Below are 24,314 nucleotides of genomic sequence, written 5' to 3'. Positions count from 1 at the left end.
AATATGTTGAAAAACTTTTACCAAAATTTGAAGTTGATGAATAAAGTAATCAAAATTTAAAGTTGATTAATATATTAATCAAAATTAATTGACACCAACTAAACCCACAAAGGTTTAATTAACAGTCATCATCATCAGTATCTGGCTACAGAAAGAACTTACTAAGCAGGCTTCTTCAATAAGGTACTGTAACCTAGGCTTTATACATTTCCTTACATAACCTCACACTTTGTTATAACATTCTCAAAAATGTTCTACATTGAAAATAAGTATAGTATAATAATTTTCAATCATAGATCAAATGTATGCTCTACACTGAAATAGGAAAATATTAGCTAGTTTTGAACTTGCTTACCATGTTTTTTGTAAGAACTTTTCAAGTGTGGCAACGGTTGGTGTATAAGTTATTGAAATGTTACTGTTTTTCCTCTATCTAATGTATAACATTTACTATGAGTTAATATTATGTTGTAATATATAAGTTATTTGCATACAAATTTTTATAATTAAATATTATAGCCTAAACAGTAAACACCAAATTTATTTATTATTGTGCACGAGCTAAACAACACAACAAATGATTAACCAGGTACAAGCCTAAAAACCTTTCTTTGTCTCATACAGAACCGTAATGCGCATGCGTAAGAAACGGGTTTTCCTGCTCTATTCAGTCAGTTCTTAAAATGTAACGTTCTTTGTGATTACGGTTACCGAGCACTGGGACTGGAGCTGATAGTGGCAGGAAACAGTTTAACACTAGTAATAGTTTATTCATATGGCTTTTGTTGGTGGGGAGTCCCTTGCAGGAAGGTCCCACCGCCTGAATATATCATTTATGCCGTCAATGGGCCTTACGACTGTCATACTTCAGTCGGGACCGACAATTTAACACTATAATAGTATCTTATGTAACAAGGATGGGAAGGGTTTTTTTGCAGGGGAGAATGATGTTTCTAGTCGGGGTGCTAGCTGAGACTAGAATTTCATTGGAGCACTGCAGAAGACCTCCACGTCCAAGTAACGTACACTATTATTTTTTTGTCATAATTCAAAGAAGAATAATAAACTGAGAAATAGGAGACATTACCTGCTTGTGCTGACTTTACTATCTGAATTTTATAGACATAACCTAGTTTACAAATTCTGAATCAGGAATTCTGTGGAAGTTGACAAAACTTCCACCTGGAGTGCTAAGGTGGTTTTTTTGTAGCAGTTTTGCCGTTCCTACTTCGGAACTAGGAGACATACAACAACTGTGAAGAAAACTTATGGTTTCATTACATTAGAGTATGCTGTAATGAGAATCATATGTTTATTTGTTCTGAAAACAGCTGTTTAATGTAAAACACTCCAACACTATAATTTGTTCAATGTGCAACTACTCAAAAAAGGAACGTCATTATATTTTACAATGTGTAAGCTAGTGCTGTCCTACCCTTAAATATATAACTGTGGGGAAACAAATGATAATAAAATATGAGAAAAGAATAACTAACATTCAAATTAAAATGATAACATTGTTTGATAAATAGTTCAAATAATTTGTGATGAGGTAATATTAATATTGAGCTATTTCAAAAGAAAAAATATTTATAAAAACAAAAACAATTACACAACACTAGCTCTTATAAATTCTTAAAATGGATAATTGGGAATGCTACTCACTTGGCTGCAAATATTTAAATTTTTGTGGTAATGAAACTAAAAGGATCTCAACAATGAAAAACACATCATAAGATAGTGGAATACTAGTTATCAAGGATGCACAAAAAGTTAAAAATATACTGTCATAATTGGAAGTTTGTTTGTTCTTAGAAGCTGCACTGCTCCATGAGAAAGATGTGTTGCAATTGGTACGGTAATAAACTTTCAAATCAAATCGATTTTTTTGAAGTGTCGAGAATTTTTAAAAGTAGAATAAGATCCTTCCAGGAACCTATCCAACAGTTATGAGTTTCATAACACATTTTTATGACAGTTTCAATAAATAAAGGCCACTTGTGCCTTTCTATTGCACGCTAATTGCCTAAGCATATAATAGTAGGATTTTTTCTCTCTTGAGCACTTCATTCTTATATCAGATGTGAATCAGGGTGAATACTCTTATTCTTTGATACAGAAAAATGCTAGGGAACACAAGGAGAATGCAGTAAAACCACTCATCTTGGGTGGATCTTTGGCATAATTCTGAAGACCTCTCAAGACAAAATTCTTTGACCCTTGCTGAACATCTTTTTCAAAACTAAATGTAATCTGTCAACTAGTTCTTGAGAACATAGACAACGCTCAAAACCGCGGAACTTGAGCATTATTCCCTGATTCTCTCAATACAGCAATTTCATACTTTAGGTGAGCCTGTGTACCAAATTTGAACATTCTCTATTCATTAGTTCATGCAAAATGTGAAAAAAACACTAGGGAACATAAGGAAAACACAGCAGAACAGACCATCTTTGGCGTAATTCTGAAGTCCTTTTAGGACAAAATTCCTAGACCCTTGGTGACCCTCAGTACCAAATATAAACATAATCTGTCAATTAGTTCTTGAGAATGCTTAGAAAACGCTCAACAACTATGGAACTTGGGCGTTATTCAAGAACCTCTCAATACAACATGTTTTATACCTCAGCTGAGCCTGTGTACCAAATTTGAACATTTTCTCTCAATTAGTTTATGAAAAATGTAAGAAAACAAAGAACAACGAAGGGAATGCAGGAAAAGTGTAGTAAAACCATCTATCTTGAGCATATCTTTGACATAATTATTCTGAGTCCTGAATCGAGAATTAATATCTAGACCCTTGCTGAACTTCTGTGCTAAATTTGAACATGATCTGTCATTTTGTTCTTGAGAAGGTCTAGAAAATGCAAGAAAAGTGCCTTGTGGGGCATATCTTTGAAGTCCTCTCATGAAAAAAATTCTAGAGTCTGTGTAGCAAATTTGAAATTCTGCAGCCGGAATTTGACAGAAGTTCAGCTAGAATCTAGAAAATTTTTCTAGAGAGGAGTTGAAAATTATGCCAAAGATATGCTCAATATATAAGCACTTTTTCACAGCATTATTCATAGGGTTCACCAGTGTTTTTGATATGGTTTCTTTTCTGAATATTTTTTCAAGTTTTCAATTCATTTTCTTCATTTCTCAAGCAATTTCATACTAGAGAGGGTTAGATATGGATGTTTGCTGAGTTCTCCATACAATTCCTTTTTCAAATTTCAAAGAACTATTAGACTGGAATACAATAGTTCTCATAATATTCTAACCAAGTTTCTAATTGAGAAATAACTAAACATTCATTAATTCTAATGGAAATGAAGATTTTTGCAACCCTAAACCACATAATTTAAAAGGAAACTGGTGATTGAATTGAGCCCGAAAGTCTCATAATGGCTATCATCACATCTTTTCAATGTCTATCCATTGTTAGACATGTAATGGCTATTATCACGTGCTTTCAATGTTTTTCCATTGTTGAAATAAGTAATTGATATTATCACATGTTTTAAATGTTTATTCATTGTTGAAAATAATGGTTTTATCATGTGTTTTTAATGTTCATTCAACATTGAGAATATGGTGAGACCCACCTAGTCATTGTGAGAACTGACTCGACCTAAGGGTCCTTTTGTAACTTAATTTTGATAAATTGGAAAGGACTTGTTTTTTAAAGCTTTTGTCCCTGGATAGCAATTCTCCGGTTGGGTGTCAGTCTTTTGTCCATCAGCCTTTCACACGCATACGCACTAAACCGTTTATTCACTTCAATCAACCGCACACTCCAACCGATTGAGAGCGAGTCCGGAGAAGTCTAGGAGAAGAGTGTAAGAAAACAGGGCGTCTCGGTTAAAGTTGCCGGGAGAGAGTCCCGTTACAATGAGAGATAAGATACTTCACCAAAGTTGTTGCGGTGAGGGGTAAGGACCCTCAAGAGGTCTGTGGAAAGAACTAACAGCTTCTTTAGGAATTTCAGGATATTAACGTAATTTTATCAGCAACTCCTGAAACAATGCGAACCCATCAACGGTTGCCTAGCATTATCACAAAAATAAACAGTGTAGATAAGCCCTAAGAATGTATGAACATCATTTAAACATTATAAAGATTTTTATTTATCCTAATTATGAACAAAAAATAGATAATCACGACTTTCAATTACTTTAATGCTGTTATTTTATCAAGAAATAAAGCGCGCATTACACTACCATTATACTGTGAGATATTTGAAACATTTTATGAATAATTAACTAATGTTATGTTATTCAAAGTTATAATTAGTTGAAGTATTTAAATTATAATTAAGATCTATTCTTGCTTTACACAAGTGTTCTTTGTATCCATAAGTATCCCATGGATAAAAATAATACTTTAGTTGATGTTGATGGCTCAATATGTACAATATTATTTTCTTCAATATTTGTAATTGATTAATACTGATGAGGAACTGAAAATAAATATTTATTTCTTGGGTTTTATTTAATTCTATTATGTCAATTTTTGTAAATGTTACCATAGGCAACAGCCTAGTAACAATTGTTGATAAATATCTCATCTTATGGACACATTGGAACAAAATATAACGTTCTACCGTGAATAACATGATATTTCCTTTGTAAATTTGTGTCCCTTGAAAATAATCAATAAAATATACTAATAAATACTAATAAATAAATACTAATAAATACAATAAATACTTTTCAAAAATAATAAGAATACTGCACTGAGCAGAAACAAAAACACAATACAAGAGCAACGTGTTGGCTCTACGCTTTCTAGTGGACAACTGAAATAATTATTAGTAACCAGACTGTTCAACGTTCTAAAAATAACCATGGTGAATAGTTCAATGAATTCGCTAAATTGGTTCTATAGTGAGGTCCACTTTACAATGGCAGTGGATAAAGATAGGAGAATAGCGATGCCGATTCTCTGCATTAATTAATTATAATTCTACACTGTCAAAAACATAATTGGCATCGTTGTGGACCTAGAAAAGGATAGTACCACCGGCTTTTTCGAATGATAGACAAGGATAGCAAAACCAAAATTGAACAAATACTGTCATTATAACGTGGACTTCACTATAGGTATTTGTCGATAAATAAAGTCTTAAACAAATACAGTAGTCATAAATACAAATGTTTGCAACTAGCATTCCGGGGACGATACTATCAGCTTTCACAAACGATTGTCAAATAAGAAACAATCATTTTTAAATATAATTGGATAACCAGCATAAAATTAAATCTGTTCACCTTATTTTGTCATATTATTGTTTAAAATTAGTCCAAAACAAAAAAGTTACCAGCCCTTTCACAAATATAAATCGGTTTTCCTGATTGAATATAGTAGTGATAGATTCAAGGACTTTCTACACTTTTCGAAATAAATTATTGTTTTCAAAATACACATTGATGTGAAGCTTGGGGCGTTTCGTGTGTCTACTTTTATTGTATCCGCACCGAAACCCCACTTCAGAGATAGAATCATTTGATACTCTTATTTTCCAAGAAGGATTTTGCCTCTTGTCTAATAAAAATATTCATCATTCTACTCTGGATCCTAAACTAACAAATTTACCATTTTCATTAAGTTGACAATGCGTTGGCAATAAATAAAATACATTGCATCTGATTACGTTTATTGAAAACTTTTCAAGTTTACAAAATAAAAGAATGTTAAACAATAAAAAACTTATTACTACCAAACCTATACTCTGAATTATGTTTTCTTTTTGACAAGACCTAATTTTTAAAATAATGAACAAATTTTACTGATTTTCTCAAAATAGATTAGATTAATTAATTTTTACTCACGTGAATTTAGCCTAAGATTCCACTTTTAATTTTAAACACCTTAAAAAATTTAAATTGACACTTTCAAAAGTTACATTAATAAACAAATTTTCTACTTTATGTTTAATTGAACAAATAAATGAAATAATAAGCTACTAATTAAAATTTTACCAATAAATGTGGAGCAACCAAATTTTTTGTTCTGACTCGTGGAATCTCAGGTGAAAAAAGGTACTGAATCAAACAGGATATATTATGAACTTCCTTTACCTGGAGCAATTAAATCTCAATGCTACTGAAATCTGAGTTATATAATTCAATGTATCAACCAAATAAAAGTTAAATTTTAAGTTATAATCTGGTTATTTAATTTGTACACTGTCAAAACTTTATAAAAAATTAAATAAACTATTGTTACAATTCAAACGAGTTCATTTATTCAACCTGATTTATTGACATTAAAAGGCGGCAAGTTTAAAATTTTGTTTTGGCGGTACGAGATTGACAAGTTTGAACTACAAAATTAATTCTCTCTCAAGTTAACTTGATAATATTTAATGTGACATTTTTCATTATTTTTTCTAACATTACAAATGCCCGCCTTCAACAATAAAAAAAAAAATTATTTTCAATTTTGAAAAAATTTAAAATTGATTTTTTTTTTTTTTATAAGTGTTATTACACAAAGTATAGAAATTCTAAATCAAGATTATTACATCGAATATACTGAAATAATTATTATTTTTTTTTATATAAAGCAATTGCATTAAATTCTCATAGCAAAATTTAAGTATGTCAAGAAATATTCAAATGATTATTAATTCATATAAGAAAATTACAAAATTATTTCCGTTACATTTTTATGCATAACAATCTAGAATGTATATTGTCAAAATTTTCATCAAAATGAATACCTTATAGATACAAACAAATGTCAAACTGTAAGAATAAAATTCCATAAGTTAATAATAAATGAATATAGATTATTAGAATACAAAACAAATATAGAATAAATCAATGATGTATAGTGGATATATTCATGTTATAAAAAACATTCTCGAATACTCATACTCAATTATAGTCTATTTACGAAGAATAGTTCAATATATGAAGACACTTTCAATATATTTACGTCGATGAATGTTTTTTGCGATGAAATGTTTTATGTGATGATCAATGATGATGAAGAATGTTTTTATTCCAATGAATGCGAAGATGGTAGCAGTATAGAACTCTAGAAGTTCTTGTAGACCAACTCGTTCTTGAAGTACCATGGAATTGTAGTCATCAGTCATCATTGAAGAATTATAGTCACAAATTGTAGACATCGCAAACATCTCGTTTCATTTTTCTTAGTGCTTCTAAAATTTTTAGGAGTGATTTTTTCTTCTTTTTTATTCTCGAAGATAATATATCAGCATACAGATTTCAGACACATCTTATGCAGTAATAACTTGTAGATATATCGTGAATAACTTGAAGATATTGTAGATTTCAGTCATGATTTTTTTTTTTTTTTTTTTTAGCATCAATGAGAAAGTTCATTTGATAGAAGTTCTTGTAGAAATAACTATTTTATTCGATAGTTATTACGAGTTTTGAAGATCAATTTGACATTTTGTAAAGCAGGAACATTGTTTACAAAAATCCATTAGACTTGGATTTAGATGAAGATGTTACAAAAATCCATTAAACTAGGTTTTATGCGAATCTTGAAGATCAATTTTAACAATTTTTTACAACTGGAACATTTTTGGATTTAGACGAAGATGAAAGTTCATTTGCAGGCACATTCGTAGATACATCTCGTTATTTTTTAATCACTCATTTCTTTTACTTCTCACTTTTACATGTCCATACTCGTTTAGATAGCATTTTTATTTGTAGTTGTAGTTGCATTATGTGCAAGTGGAAAATTTTGAAAGGATTAACTTAAGGAACGGAGTGAGTTGCTAGAAAGGATTCACTGTTGCCAATATCTAGAAAGGAATAGCTTTTTTAAGGTAAGGTAAATTTTAGGTAAAGGTTTCTTGCAATGCAAAATCTTGAAGTTCTTGTGACTATAATTTCTGGAACACCCTCTATGTGGAATGACATCTTTACGCTGTGGAATGGAGTTAGGCCACATCTCAGCTTGAAGTTCTGCGACGAAGTTCCATACCACTACCATTTTATTTTCAGCAATTTCGTTGTCGTAGAATATTGAAGATTCGAAGATATCATTCACATTTGTATTATACGTTGCAGTGTTATTCGATGCACTAGTAGTCACTTTCACGTCAAGAATGTATGAGCATTTAAGAATAAAAAATTACTATTTAAATTTTTAATAAGAATAAAAAATATATATATATATTTTTTAAAGATAAGTTTTAGAATTGACTATTACTCAAAAATATAGTTAAGTTGATAAATCGTCAGTCATATTTCAAACAAAATGAATCATGAATATTGTAAGTTCATGAATTTATCCACAAATTTCAAGTAAATCATAAAATAAAATATTGACAGAAGAGTTATACTAAATATTTAGATAGGATATTAGTGATCAATAGCATATGAATCAATTTTAATTAAACAATATTATTATTTCAAGTACGTACACATTATTATTACTGAATACAAGTGAATATAGAATAAATATATCAATCATCATGAATACCTCACCAATATTTTTCAAGTCATTGTGAACAAAATACATATTCAGAATTATTCAGACAGTTATGTAACAACAATATTATATTATTTATTCCTTTATTTAAATCGTTTCAATGGTTTTCAGCAATTTATTTTCAATTAATTTGAACATTCATTATTTTATTAATCATTAATGTCAATCATTTGTTTATGAATTTACTATAAAAGTAGGAAGTTAAACACAATGAAATTTAAATATTACTTATAAATTTTCCAAAACTTTCAAAATACGTTTCATCAAGTCATTTAAATCATTGTATTACCAACACAAGCTACATGGTCATTCATAAGCACAAATTACATTACACAAAATTTATGAGCATCCTTAAGACTTCAAGGTCAGGATTTCTTACTCAAACAAAATACAATTATAAATCAATAATTACTAATACTAATACATACCAACAAGAATACTAAACAACAGTACCAATACAATAGATTTCATGACTCAATAAAATTTGTTTGAATTACATTATTATTTTAAACAAAGTTTCATTTTCTACAGTTGATTTAACAAAGTGTTATAGTATTCAATTGCATATTTTTTATTTTAGAATGATTCTCAAGCCATTGATCACGTAAGTTTAGAAAAATTAATCATCTTTATGGTAAAAACGCTTTATCATAAACTTATTTACTTTCAAAATTTTTCCAGTTTTTATTTCTTCAAGTTCATAACAACCCTTTCTTAAATCTTTTACTACAACATACGGTCCCTTATATTTTGCACACAGTTTCGCAGATATTTTCTTCAATTTGTTAGATAGAATGTAATTTTTTATCAAGACTTGATCACCTACATTGATTTTACATGGATTTTTATTTCTCATATTCTGTTTAAATCTTCTGATTACTCCTTTATTTTTTATATTAATTAATACTCTTCTATTTCTAAGTTCTTCGGGTTCAAGTTCAAATTTATTATCAGGAGGAAATCTAATACTTTTGAAAACTAAATGACCTAATTTTTTATTCATCATCATCTCTACTGGAATCTGTCCTGTTGTTTCATGAAAGTTACAGTTAATGATGTATTCTGCCTTATCAAGATGTTTGTACCAAGTATTATGCTTCTCCTTCGGAACATAGGTGCGTAAGATCCTGTTCACTTCCTTTAACGGCCGCTCACTCAGATTAGCTTGAGGATGGTACATAGAAATGTAGTAAGGTTTGATTCCCAGACGCTCCATTTCTGACTTCCATATTCTACTTTGAAAACAGGTACCGTTGTCACTGATGATGTATTCAAATTTACCAAATTCTTTTATGTATTCTTCTACTTTTTTAATTAAAGTATTACTATTTGCTCTTACTAACGGATATAATTTTACATGCTTTGTGAACCCATCTAATATTATACACATCCATTTATATCGACCTCCTGGTAATTCACCATATACATCTATAAATATTTTGCTATTCTTTTTCTCAGAAATGATAGTGTGCATATCGAGTAACTTTTTCTCATTTGAAGTTTTTACCAACTGACAATACTTACAATACTTAATAGTTTTCGTTACCATTTTATAGCAATCTTTAATATAAAATGTTTCTTGCAAAAATCTACAAACTTTAGAAATACCTACATGACCTTGTCTATAATGTGTTTCCATAATTAAATCTTCATAAAGTGCAGAAGGCACACACAATTTCCAATAATTATTTTTAGTAGTTTTTCTACAGAACAATAAGTCTTCATGGACAGTGAAGTATTTACAAATTTGAACGTTACCCATTTCTACTTTATCTTTTATCTTATTTATCCATGGATCAGTATGCTGTGTATTTTTTATTTTCTTAATTATTTCATTCATGGGCTTATCACTTTTAATAATATTAAAAACTTTATATTCATTTGAATTACGTACCTCTAAATTTCCCTCAAAGTCGGTTCTTGAAATTATATCAGCTACAATGTTTTCTTTACCTGGGATATATTCCCATTCAATATTATAATTTTGCAATGCTAAAATCCATCTGCCCATTCTACTGTGTCCTACTTTACATTTTTTCATAAAGGTTAATGCTTTATGGTCTGTTCTTACTATTATTTTACGATCTCCAAAGTAATTCTGAAATTTTTGCAAACCAAACAATACTGATAAACACTCCTTTTCACAAATAGAATAATTTAATTCACTCTTATTTAAACTCCTGCTAGCATAGGCTATCACTTCATGTTCCTTCTCATTATTCTCTTGGAATAATTCCACACCTATACCTATATCGCTACAGTCAGTACTCATAATAAATTCTCTATTGTAATCAGGATGTCTGAGCATTACACAATCAATGAATTTTTCTTTTATTTCATTAAATACTTTTCTTTCCTTATCAGTCCAAATAAATTTTTATTTTTATTCAATAGATGCTTAAATTCAGCTGTTAAGTACGAATAGTTCTTTTGAAATTTTCTATAATAATTACAAAATCCAAGAAAAGATTGAAGTTGTTTTAAATTACTGGGTTCTGGAAAATCTTTAATTACTCTTAACTTGTCTTGATCCGGTTCAATTCCTTCCTTACTTATTACATATCCTAAATATTTTATTTTATCTGCAATTAACTTAGATTTAGCCAACTTTAACGTTAAATTACCTTCTTTTAATCTTTTAAATAAGAGATCAAGTCTTTGAATATGTTCCTCAAGTGTTTTACTACAAATAGCTAAGTCGTCGACATAGGCGATAATGAATTGACAAACATCTTCTCCTAGTATTTTATACAAACATTTTATGAATTCAGATGAGCTGATATTGAGTCCAAATGGAAGATGCGTGTATTGATATACTTGTCCAAATACGTTAAATGCTACAAATTTTTTACTGTCTTCATCTAATTTTACCTGATTAAAACCTTGAGTTAGATCTAAACTTGTTATATAATTACATTGGTTGAATCTTATTAATAAGCTATCAATCGGTTCTGGCTCAGTGTAATCTCTCAATATGAATTTATTTACTTCCCTACCGTCTAAGCACAATCTGATACTATTATTCGGTTTTTTAACTACAACCATTGGATTAGTGTATTCAGAACAGCCTGGTTCAATGATTTTTTGAGATAACATTTTGTTGAGCTCTTCCCTTACTGCATCTCTTTGATTATAAGGAATAGGATAACTTTTCTTGATTAATTTTATATCATCTTTCATTCTTAACTTACAAACGTATCCTTTAGCTGAGCCTGGAGAATCAGAAAATACATCTTTATTGGAATCAAACACATCAATTAATTTCTCTACTAGATCTTTGGATTCATTCTGTAAACTATGACGTATATTTAATATTTGATCATCCCAAATTTCTTCATTAGTTCTTTTATCAGCATTGACTTTGATATTGAAAATTTGTCCATACCTACAAATTGGTTTCTTAATGAAAGGTATCTCTAGTTTTTTAATCACTACTTTTTCTTCTTCGAAATTAACAATACCTTTTATTTCTTTTAGAAAGTCACAACCTACAATTAAATCTGTATTTAAATCATCAACTATTAAGAATACTATTGGTAATTCCATCTTCTCAAACCCTACATCTAGAATAACTTGCTTATTTACTTTCTTATGTTTTATACCAGTTGCACTTACAATACTAATATTTTGAGCTGGAACAATACTTAAATTCTTAGAGTTATTTACTTTCAATTCTTTAATTATTTTTTCATTTACTACACTAACCTCAGATCCTGTGTCTATAATTAACATAAATTCTTTATTACAAATCTTAACATTTACTTCGACAAGTTCATAGTTTTCTTTTATAGGCATGTCCGGTTCATCTAATAATTCTTGGAAAATGCAAAAGTTTCTCTTTTTTAAAATCGTTCATAATTTTTCAATACAGGTTGATTGTCTATATTTGAAGAATTTTCATTTGAACTTTTACTTAGATTTTCATTTGAATTTTCATTGGTAAACCCTGAACTTAATGAACTAACAGGAGAAATCATTTTTCGTTGTTCATCCTTTAGTTTAAAGGATGTTTGTTACTATGTGTACTTTGTGATGTATTTCTTTGTGATGCTCCATATCCAGGCGGCGGGTAGTTGAACTGCTGCGGAAACATCATTGGATTTCTAGGATGAAAATTACCTGGTTGATTCATGTTTTGATTCATTTGATTCATGTTTGCATTATGTAAGGGTGGGGAAATGAAAACAAGAAATGATCGTACTGGTTTGATAATTAAAACAAAACAATAAACTATTTGTACAAAAAAATTAGAATTATAATTATAAATTATGAAATAACAATAAAAATATGAATATTTCAAGGGCTACTCGCTTGGCTGCTAGTGAAGATTAAATTTGTTGTGATTATGGAAAATTTAAAACAATGACTCAGTAGTCACCTACCTTTAAGATAATGGCCCCCAATTTGGCATCCACTGGTTAATCGCGACGTTAATTATTAATAAAAAAAAAATAAATAAAAAACTGATCTAATGAAGTGGGTTCAGATCCCTTCTTATTCAATAATACAATTCTCTTTAAACTGCCCGAACTGTGACAGGAAAACTGTATTATAAAACAAGAATAAAATCTATCCCCTTCACCAGAACAGCCGGACTTTTACTCTCAGTCCTAACGAACGAGCTCACACCACTAGTAAAATTTTTGGGTATTAATATATAACTCAGTCAATGCCAACATGAAGCCATTTCAAATACATATTTTTATCAGTCGCACAAGCCGAGCACGTTTGTTTTCAAAAACAAAAGAGAAACTACAATAATTTTGATAACAAGTGAAATAAACAATCTTTCTGTCGATGACAAAACTGTTCAAAGGCAGAAACACCGTTCATTAAACTTTTCGTAAAATAAAACTCTAAAATCCTGATCAATATGAGATAAATATATGAATCATATATATGTCCCATATGACCAGGTGACACATCACCCATCCCGCTGAAAGACTCGTCCCTGAGTCTGTAGTCAAGAGGGGAACAAAAAAAAAAAAAAAAATAATGATTAAACAAAATAATATACTCGGGAAACAAACGTGTGCCTGATTGACTTGATAATGCTACTATACATTGAAATCAAACATTTACATAGAAAGGTAGGTTACTCAAACTAAATTACAAACATTCAAATCAAAATCAAAAATGAAACAATGCTGCACAATAACATTGATTATATATGAAACTAACTTTCAATATTATACACATTAATATACATGAATATTCAACTTATTATAAAAAGAAAATCTCAATTGACAATATTTATTTGTGAATCAACATTGAACTACTTCAAAAGCTGCAATAAAAATCGAAAAAAAAAAAAAACTTTATAAGTACATTATGACTCATAACTATAATTATAGTCAAGAAAAAAAAACAATAAAACAGTTAATCCATCAAAAAGTAACTATATAACTCCTAACTATCGATTATATGTATCTTGGGTTGTGCTACCGTTACAGCAGATAATTTACACACATACAACTTGATGCCTAAATATGCACAGAATAAAGTTAAAAACCCTAACCAGCCAAATAATATATATAAAACAAAACTAGAGGAATTTACAACATCTCCCCAAGAATTTGGAAGATCTACTTTGTAAATTATATCTTCCTCATTCAAATCACAATCATTACAAATAAGAACTTCATCCAACCCTTTTTCAATCTCGAAGTTACTAACATGACAATATACATCCACTTCATTTGAAACATAATAATTACAAGAATCAAAATCATCAGAAATAATAGCATTATCTAAACAATTCTCAATTTCAAACTCATTTCCGATTTCCAATAGTTCTTCAAATTCTGGTTCCATAATATCATTAATTACTTGCACCTGTCCAAATTTCCACTCATTCAAATACTGACATGATAATTCATATTTCTCAATATTTTTATACAATTCTACAATAGTACTATTTGATAACATTATAATTCTTTCAAATATATATGAAGACAAACCTCTTAAAATTATCCTGATAATCCGAGATTCATGCATATTCGAATCTACTTTTCTACATAGGGATAAGACTCGTGCTACAAAATCTCTACCATCTTCTTCAAATTCCATTTTACAAGTATCTAATTCCTTTTCTAGTTTCCACAATTTGAGAGGAGATCGATAGAAATTAACCAATTTTTCTTTCACTGGCATATATTCAAATTTGTCCTGTCGAGTCAAATCATTCTCAATAACGTCCAAATATTTCTCAGCACTTCCTTTCAAACAAAACCGCAAGTATAATAAATTATCTTTTTCATCCCAACCGTTCGCTAAGGCAACCTTTTCAAAATAGTTGAAAAAATCATCAATATCAAATTCTTCATCTTTTCCATCAAAAATTTCGGTAATAGTAACGGTCTAAGTTTTTCCATTGTTAATCTGTTCCAATCCAATTCTATTCAATAATAAATAATAAATTTCCAATTAATCTGGTTTCAATAATCATAAATTCTCCATATCTCAAAATCTCTTCAATAATAATAATTCAACCTATTCAATCATATCTTAATAATCATCAATTTCTCATATCATCATAAATATCCAATTCTTTCTAATAAGAATTGATAATAAATCTTGCAATCGTACAAAATCTTCAATTGCCAAAGCTTTTACAATTCAAAATCTCCAATCAATAATCGTAAATCTTCCAATATCGTGAATCTCAAAATTAATCTGTTCAATTATAATTATCATTCTCCATCCGTTAAAATCCATTATTAGCAATCAATTATTGTTCCACAATATTCCAATTCAATAAATCCTCGAAATTCATCCTACAAACTGTTTTTACAGTCCCGTAAGGTTCAAACTCAACTATTTCACCCATAATTTCACTGAAATAAAAACATATATTTAATAATGCAAAATGCAACCACAAAAATTGAATCTTCACTGAGGTAACCGAAAAAGTCCAAATTTTAAAAGCTGGATTAAAAACCCTTCGAGCCTCCACCAATTATGTAAACACTATCTGGACGGCAGGATAAACCTCCACCAAATATGTAAGCAATATGTGCCTACACCGAGTATGTAAAGGTGGGGAAATGAAAACAAGAAATGATCGTACTGGTTTTGATAATTAAAACAAAACAATAAACTATTTGTACAAAAAAATTAGAATTATAATTATAAATTATGAAATAACAATAAAAATATGAATATTTTCAAGGGCTACTCGCTTGGCTGCTAGTGAAGATTAAATTTGTTGTGATTATGGAAAATTTAAAACAATGACTCAGTAGTCACCTACCTTTAAGATAATGGCCCCCAATTTGGCATCCACTGGTTAATCGCGACGTTAATTATTAATAAAAAAAAAATAAATAAAAACTGATCTAATGAAGTGGGTTCAGATCCCTTCTTATTCAATAATACAATTCTCTTTAACTGCCCGAACTGTGACAGGAAAACTGTATTATAAAACAAGAATAAAATCTATCCCCTTCACCAGAACAGCCGGACTTTTACTCTCAGTCCTAACGAACGAGCTCACACCACTAGTAAAATTTTTGGGTATTAATATATAACTCAGTCAATGCCAACATGAAGCCATTTCAAATACATATTTTTATCAGTCGCACAAGCCGAGCACGTTTGTTTTCAAAAACAAAAGAGAAACTACAATAATTTTGATAACAAGTGAAATAAACAATCTTTCTGTCGATGACAAAACTGTTCAAAGGCAGAAACACCGTTCATTAAACTTTTCGTAAAATAAAACTCTAAAATCCTGATCAATATGAGATAAATATATGAATCATATATATGTCCCATATGACCAGGTGACAATTATTTGATTGTTTACGATCTTCCTGACGTTGTTGATAACCTGATCTTTGAAAGTTGTTATTATTTCTTCTATTATCAAAATTATTGCGTCCTACCTGATCAAATCTTCGATTGTCATTTGACTGATTCTTATCTTGATTTTCTTGATTGTTTTGATTTTTGTTCACCCTATATTCATCTAATAAACTGAATGCATCCAACACCTTAATAAATTCTTCTGCATTCTTTACATTTCTAACAATTGCAGCGGTAATTATATTTTCATTGTAATGATTTTTCAACATTTCAAAAATTGTGTCTTTGTCAATAGCCGGAATTAAATTTTTACAGATGTTAAATTTGGAAATAAAATATTCACTTAAAGTTAACTTACTACCAATGACGTATTTTCCAAATTGAAGTTCTTGTCGTGCTTTCTTCTGGATGTCTTGCGACCACATCTTCGAGATGAATTTGTTTTTGAAGCTTTCAAAACTGTCAATATCGGTTTTTACAAAATCCCACCATTCTTGTTGTTGATAAGTTTTATTCAAATTATTGTCCAAAATACTTTTTATTTTTCCCCATTCATTAATATGGTTACGAGATAAATATTCAGTTAAGCTATTGATGAAGTTCATAGGATTTCTCCTGTCAATCGACATTTGAAATTCGTATTTGTCAGAAGGAAAGCAATTATTTACTTGCGGTACAAAGTTCACTTGTGATGAGATTTTTTTCTGTAATTTATCAACTGTTTCACTGTTTTTCTCTACATTCAACTGTAAGGTACAGACCTTGACAGCTTCTTCGTTCTGCCTAACTTCCAAAATATTCAGATTCTTAGTGATCCTATCTTCTAAATTGATTTGCATGGCTGATTGTTGGTGAACACTAGCCCTAACATTTTCCATCTCTTCATTAATATTATTATTTCATCTTTCAATTGACTTGTATTTTTGTTCATTGTTTCGGTTACCTGACCTACTGTACCTCAAGTTTTTTAGTTTTGACCTGCATTTCTTCGATTTCTTTGTTATTTTTCATACAGTATTGATCTAACCTACTTTCTTGTTTTGTAATTTTTTTGTCTAGTTCTGACCTAACCTTCTCAATTTTCTTGTCCTGGCATTCAACTTTCTGATTTATTGTTTGAAACTGTGCTTTTATTTCATTAAACTTCTCATCAAACTTATCATTTTGTCTGTTAAGTTTTTGGTTTAAACCATTAATTTCATTTTTTACACTGTTAATTTCACTTTTAATTTCATTTTTAATTTCATTTTTGCTTCATCTTGTTTTTTAAATTCATTTTTTATACTTTTGTTTTGTTCTTCAAGAAACTTCATCAAGATATCCATTTTAGAATTTACATTATAAAGTGAATCGCTAGATTGAGCAATAGAATCTTCAATGTTTTGTTGAGCATCATTGTTTGAATTATTGACTTGATCATTTGAAATCTTTAAATTTGAATCATCAACTTCTTGTAGTTCAGGTTTATTACAATTCCTATCGTTTTGATCGAGGAAACCAACAAAATCTTCACCTAAGGATTCATTTGACTCTACTAGGGTTAATTTCAGTTGTTCTTGCGACTCCATATCACTTGAATTCAATACAATAGTATCATTGGATGTATCAAACTCTTGCATTGTACTTTCCCTATCTTCTAATTCATCTACCATTATAGTATCTTTGGACGCTTCAGATTCATGAATCAATTTTTCCATTTTGGTTGATGTCTTCGTCTTACTTCTTAGTAGATAGTTGTTCATCAGAACGCAGTATTTTGAATACAGATATAATCATTTACAATGTTTTCTATAATTTACCTCGCATTTCAACTCAATAAACTTAACTGATTTGTAATCTAACCTAGTCAAAATCATTCAAAGTATCTCTTAGCGTCACTATCAAATTCTAACCTAACCATGAACTTTTCAAGTTTCAACATTTATTATTTGTGGTCTTTGTGAATATTTTGTTTCGATTTTCCCCATTCAGGGATGCCATTTGGGGCGTTTCGTGTGTCTACTTTGATTGTATCCGCACCGAAACCCCACTTCAGAGATAGAATCATTTGATACTCTTATTTTCCAAAAAGGATTTTGCCTCTTGTCTAATAAAAATATTCATCATTCTACTCTGGATCCTAAACTAACAAATTTACCATTTTCATTAAGTTGACAATGCGTTGGCAATAAATAAAATACATTGCATCTGATTACGTTTATTGAAAACTTTTCAAGTTTACAAAATAAAAGAATGTTAAACAATAAAAAACTTATTACTACCAAACCTATACTCTGAATTATGTTTTCTTTTTGACAAGACCTAATTTTTAAAATAATGAACAAATTTTACTGATTTTCTCAAAATAGATTAGATTAATTAATTTTTACTCACGTGAATTTAGCCTAAGATTCCACTTTTAATTTTAAACACCTTAAAAAATTTAAATTGACACTTTCAAAAGTTACATTAATAAACAAATTTTCTACTTTATGTTTAATTGAACAAATAAATGAAATAATAAGCTACTAATTAAAATTTTACCAATAAATGTGGAGCAACCAAATTTTTTGTTCTAACTCGTGGAATCTCAGATGAAAAAAGGTACTGAATCAAACAGGATATATTATGAACTTCCTTTACCTGGAGCAATTAAATCTCAATGCTACTGAAATCTGAGTTATATAATTCAATGTATCAACCAAATAAAAGTTAAATTTTAAGTTATAATCTGGTTATTTAATTTGTACACTGTCAAAACTTTATAAAAAATTAAATAAACTATTGTTACAATTCAAACGAGTTCATTTATTCAACCTGATTTATTGACATTAAAAGGCGGCAAGTTTAAAATTTTGTTTTGGCGGTACGAGATTGACAAGTTTGAACTACAAAATTAATTCTCTCTCAAGTTAACTTGATAATATTTAATGTGACATTTTTCATTATTTTTTCTAACATTACAAGCTTGTTTCTTTCTGAATTGAATCGCATATTCATATTTTTTATCAATACAGCGGTTTGATATTTGACTCGGTGTTTTGTATGTAATTCTTATGGGAAGCCGTCGATTGCCGGCTGAAAGGTCGGAGTTTGACGTAGGCTCATGCCATCTCATGCGCATATGTAAACGCGATCGAGGCAACCTGCTATACACTACGGTATCCTTGGGATGGCACACTACCGGCTGACTGTTGTTTCTCCATCTCTTTCTATTCAATACCATTTCCTATCTTCTTCCTTGTCTCTCAGTTTGATGGCTACTACTTCCTCGAAACAATGGCTTTTGTATAATTAATGTGAAAAGAATTGAAATAAATTCAGAATTATCCATCTTTTTACTGGATAATTTTATCAAAAAAAAAAGCTAAAGGAATAAGACGTTCAGAAAATTAATCTGAGTTGAATAAAACTTGAATGGGAGAGAATGGTTAGAAAATAAGGGAAATGCAAGTTAATTTATTTTTAAATATCAAGCACACAAAAAGGTTAAAACAAATCATTTTCTAAGCCACAAAAATTTTCTAACCCTGAAAATGTCCAACCCAAAACTTTTATCACTCCAGTTAAACATTGTGGGTTGCAAGGGGGCACAGCCCCCCCAAAATTTGAAAGAAATTAACCAAAAATAATATAAACTGGAAAAACATTTTCAGGGGTGCCGCGGGCGAAGCCCCCTGCCGAGCGCAAAGTGCGAGTTATAAAAATACTGGACTAGGCACAGGAATAATCTTAGAACTGAATTTCTACAAATTGCAAGAACTCAAAAAGGTGGTTTTACACAGGTACAAAACTATATGCCTGATTATATAGTAATTGTTAGAGATCTTTTGGATATAGTTTTCAAAAACACTGTAAAACATATTATTAAGGAAGAATGTTTATGTAAAGTTGCTGATTTTTCAAATAAACTTCCTACATTATATAAGAAGGTAAATTTTGTCATTACTCTAATCATCATACTATATAACCTTTTTCTATTCTCTGAAGCATATTAATTTTGTAACTTTTTAATTGTTTTGACGTTGACTATGCATTGAAAAATGTTTTATGCCAATAAATGAACTTTTATTTCTATTAAGTTCAGCATGTAAAATTAAGAGACCCGCATCTTTCCACCCTCCATTTGAGTTTCATCAACAAAGGTGGTCAAGTCTTATTAATTTGAAAAGAGCATTCAGTTCACCCGGTAGTATGTTTGATATGATATACATTCCAGTACTTGGATGGTGGTCCATAAACATATTTTCAAGTAGTGGGAATCCATTACTACTGCATTATGTCTCCTTCATTGACAAATCTATATATCTATCTTCTATCTATCTATAAGAAGAGATGGTGTCTGTCTTTCTGTCTGTGAGCTCATCACGTTTGAAATACTTGACTGATTAAGCTGTAATTCTTCACAAAGATGGCCTGTATACCGACAAGTGTCATAGACCTATTTTCATTCTGAAAATCCTTTAAAGATAAGCCCTACGATCCTTCAAAGTTAATATGCTTTTTTAATGAAGGAAGTTTCCATTATTTGGTTTTCAACAAATCAGATGTTATAATCATTACAAAATGTATTTCATAACATCTATTATACACTAGATGAAGATGCACTATTAACCCATTAGTACAGAAACAGTCTGGTATTGCAGTATGATGTGTCCTCAACTGTTGTCTGCTGCAAGGGACTCTCTAATTTTTGTACAGGCCCGACAGTTGAGACCTGCGACATTCGAGGCCAGAGATGGTAGAGGCCTCTTTAATTTTTGAACAGCCCTGACAGTTGAGACCTGCGACAGTAGAGGACTCTAAAAAAAGAGTCCTCAAATGTCGCCTGCGTCAGGCGACAGTAGAGGACTCTTCAATTTTTGTACAGGCCTCGAATGATGTAGGTCTCAACTGTCATGCCCCCCGATTTAATCATGTTAATAATAAGCTGTTTATATTCTATATTGAGCTGATTAATATTCTAGTAATCATTATATTATTTATTCATATTACACAAACAATTCGAGAATGGAAAAAGTCTAGAGAAGGATGGAGCTTTCTGCTTTGTCTAATGATAGACAAGGATAGAAACCAACATTAATCAGGGGCTGACTTTATAAATCTGCAGTCTAGTGTGATACATTTTCAGGAAATGTTTTTTACTATGGAATTAAATGTAACATTCACAAAAATAGAATAAGCAGACTATAGGAAACGAATATGACGAATAGAAAATGAAGATGAAATGGAACAAGAGAGCAATGAGAATGAGTACTTATGTTCACAGAATGCTTAGCTAGAAGTTGTTTCTCCTGTATGTGTTCTAATATTATGTCTTTTCAAATTACTTAACTGGGCACATTTGTAGTCACAGAGATCGCAGCTGAAGGGAGTTTCTCCTGTATGTGTTCTGATATGTACTTTCAAAGTACCTGACAGGGCACATTTATAATCACAAAAATCGCAGTTGAAGGGAGTTTCTCCTGTATGTGTTCTGATATGTCTTCTCAAAGAACTTGAACGAGCAGTTTTGAAATCACAAAATTCACAGCTGAAAGGTGTTTCTCCTGTATGTGTTCTGATATGTCTTCTCAAAGAACTTGAACGAGCAGTTTTGAAATCACAAAATTCGCAGCTGAAAGGTGTTTCTCCTGTATGTGTTCTGATATGTATTTTCAAAGAACTTGAATTGACAGTTTTGAAATCACAAAAATCGCAGCTGAAAGGTTTTTCTCCTGTATGTGTTCTGATATGTGCTTCCAAAGTACTTGCACGAGCAGTTTTAAAATCACAAAAATCGCAGCTGAAAGGTTTTTCTCCTGTATGTGTTCTGATATGTGCTTCCAAAGTACTTGCATGAGCAGTTTTGAAATCACAAAAATCGCAGCTGAAAGGTTTTTCTCCTGTATGTGTTCTGATATGTGCTTTCAAAGTACTTGAATGAGCACATTTATAGTCACAAAAATTGCAGCTGAAAGGTGTTTCTCCTGTATGTGTTCTGATGTGTGCTTTCAAACTACTTGAATAAGCAGATTTGAAATCACATATTTCGCAGCTGGAAGGTTTTTCTCCTGTATGTGTTCTGATATGTATTTCCAAAGTATTTGAATGAGCAGTTTTGAAATCACAAAATTCGCAGCTGAAAGGTGTTTCTCCTGTATGTGTTCTGATATGTACTTTCAAAGTATTTAAATGAGCAAATTTTAAATCACAATATTTGCAGCTGAAAGGTTTTTCTCCTGTGTGTTTCCGAATGTGTCTCTTCAAATTACTAAACTGTGGGGTCTTATAGCTACAGTGAGCACAGCTGTAGAGCTTGGTCTTTTTGCCAGCCACAGATGACTCAGTGCACTTTTCAACTGGAGAGATTGAATGCTCATTCAGTCCACCCACTTCTGTTGCTGGCTTCACTTCTCGGCCAGATGTGCTGCAGTTTGAAGCCCACATCTCTGGTTCGGTCTTTACTGAATTCTCTTCAGCATCCTGCTCATCTGAAATAATCAATAATAGAACTGGTGGATTATGGAGATCGAATATACAGGGTTAATGAAAATCGTTGAACCAGCTCCATATTACTCAAGAATAATTTGACAGTAGGTTTCTTTGTGGAAACCAAACAATCCAATTAGAAAAGCTACTTTTCTGTCACCCAAAATTTTGGTTTGCCATCTCAAATTCAACTTCATTCTTCTAAATTGGAAGGTGGTCGTATTATGAAACATGATATCAATACAGAATTTCACTACAAAAATGATAATACAGAATGAATAAAACAAAAATTGAATGAATGAGTACATAGAAAATCTGAACCATCAAATTGTACTTTTTCAAGTGTTAGTTAACAATATTATAGTGACATCTAATCACATATTGAACACTTTGAACAGGAAGTTTTGATTGTCAGATTTCTTCTTTTGCCTACTCATTTATTTCATTTTCATATAATTTACTACCTAGTATACTTGAATGTGAATATATTTGAAACTATCTGAGATATCAATGTGTGGTTTTCGCCATTCATTTTGTCTTGAAATTCTGTATCATATGACCACTTTTCCATTTTAAAAAATTGATTTTATTTGAAATGTCGGATCCAAGATGGTGAACGAAAATATTGTGATGTGACAGGAGAGTAGTTTTTTTCATCTCAAATAGAATCCCCAATTTGACTGCTGCCAAATTATCCTTGTAAAAGTAGCATTAATAATATTCACCAATCCTGTATATAGACACGACACCAACACCTTCTATAGTGGATAGTACATCTGAGCCCTATTCCACAAAGCAACAAGTCTTGTTAGCAACCATGGTTACTGACAGGTACTTATAATGACAAGTTTTCAGCTACTGGCGATCAACAGGGAAATGGGATACAAGTTCACAAGTCCACTACTGTCACACACCTCAGTGCCATCATACATAACCATGTCAGATTATCAATAAACTATAGGTGGCACTGAAATGGAAATTGTAGGAATATTAAAGAGAAAAAAGCATCCAAGCCACATGTTATGATCTTCAGTTAAGCAATGAAAATAATATGCACATCACCGATGCAGTGGTATTGCCACCATTACAAGCCAGTGAAGAGTTAGGCCAAGTTGAATTTTGGTTGAAAGGGAATGGGATCATTGATTTGGATGGATGATAAAATGTCTAATGGCATCTAACAACTCTTCCATGTCCAATGGTGTCATACAGAAACTCTCAATAAATTCAAAAACTGATTGGAAGTTGGAATTCCACCTCTAAACAATTTTTAAATCAATCAATCAATTAGATTTATTTTGTTCTGGGCATGATTTACATGAGGCAAACATCCCATTCAGGAGTATGATTAACACAGTAGGTTTCATTGGAAACTATCATAGTCCAGACTGTATAACTTGTTACTTGGATTCTCTTCCATTATAAGGGTCCCAGCTCTCACCACCATTCGACTAGAGTAGTCTAGACTTTTACCTGAAAACTTATCAGTCTCCACCCACTTCATTCATTGATAATTCTTTTGTCATCCAGGCCTGCGCTAAAGGCATTCTCTTTCAACGAGAAAGAATATTATTTATTTTATTTCAAGTCATTGA

General features: G+C 30.6%; 3 protein-coding genes across 7 annotated transcripts in view; all 3 read right to left on the bottom strand.

The window, feature by feature from the left end:
• LOC120354281 (transcriptional repressor CTCF-like) overlaps nt 1-24,314 on the bottom strand; it is a 170,828-nt gene that overhangs the window by 5,042 nt on the left and 141,472 nt on the right. The window lies entirely within an intron of this gene.
• The window catches only part of LOC111057883 (gastrula zinc finger protein XlCGF57.1-like), a 178,240-nt gene continuing 157,421 nt past the window's right edge, over nt 3,496-24,314 (bottom strand). For 2 of the 4 annotated variants that reach the window (XM_039440832.1, XM_039440831.1), the window contains exon 6: nt 18,010-22,721. In XM_039440832.1, coding sequence (XP_039296766.1) covers nt 21,523-22,721 — 1,199 coding nt within the window. In that variant the 3' untranslated portion in view covers nt 18,010-21,522. Of the gene's footprint in view, nt 3,999-18,009; nt 22,722-24,314 lie in introns of those variants that run through there. The other 2 variants (XM_039440834.1, XM_039440833.1) reach the window with 2 other exon arrangements.
• On the bottom strand, nt 7,525-17,160 carry LOC120354200 (putative uncharacterized protein DDB_G0282129). Of its 2 annotated transcripts, none has more exons than XM_039440858.1 (2): nt 16,253-17,160; nt 7,525-12,621 (listed from the first exon to the last, which is right to left on the bottom strand). In XM_039440858.1, exons 1-2 carry the CDS (start codon nt 17,145-17,147, stop codon nt 12,458-12,460), a joined length of 1,059 nt encoding a protein of 352 aa, XP_039296792.1. In that variant the 5' UTR covers nt 17,148-17,160; the 3' UTR covers nt 7,525-12,457. The 2 variants fall into 2 exon arrangements, with proteins under 2 accessions (XP_039296792.1, XP_039296793.1); XM_039440859.1 differs by having other exon boundaries at nt 7,525-12,627; nt 16,259-17,160.

Source organism: Nilaparvata lugens, chromosome 14 (assembly GCF_014356525.2).
Source record: "Nilaparvata lugens isolate BPH chromosome 14, ASM1435652v1, whole genome shotgun sequence".
Lineage (NCBI taxonomy): Eukaryota > Metazoa > Arthropoda > Insecta > Hemiptera > Delphacidae > Nilaparvata > Nilaparvata lugens.
This window is presented reverse-complemented; position numbering and strand designations above follow the sequence as displayed.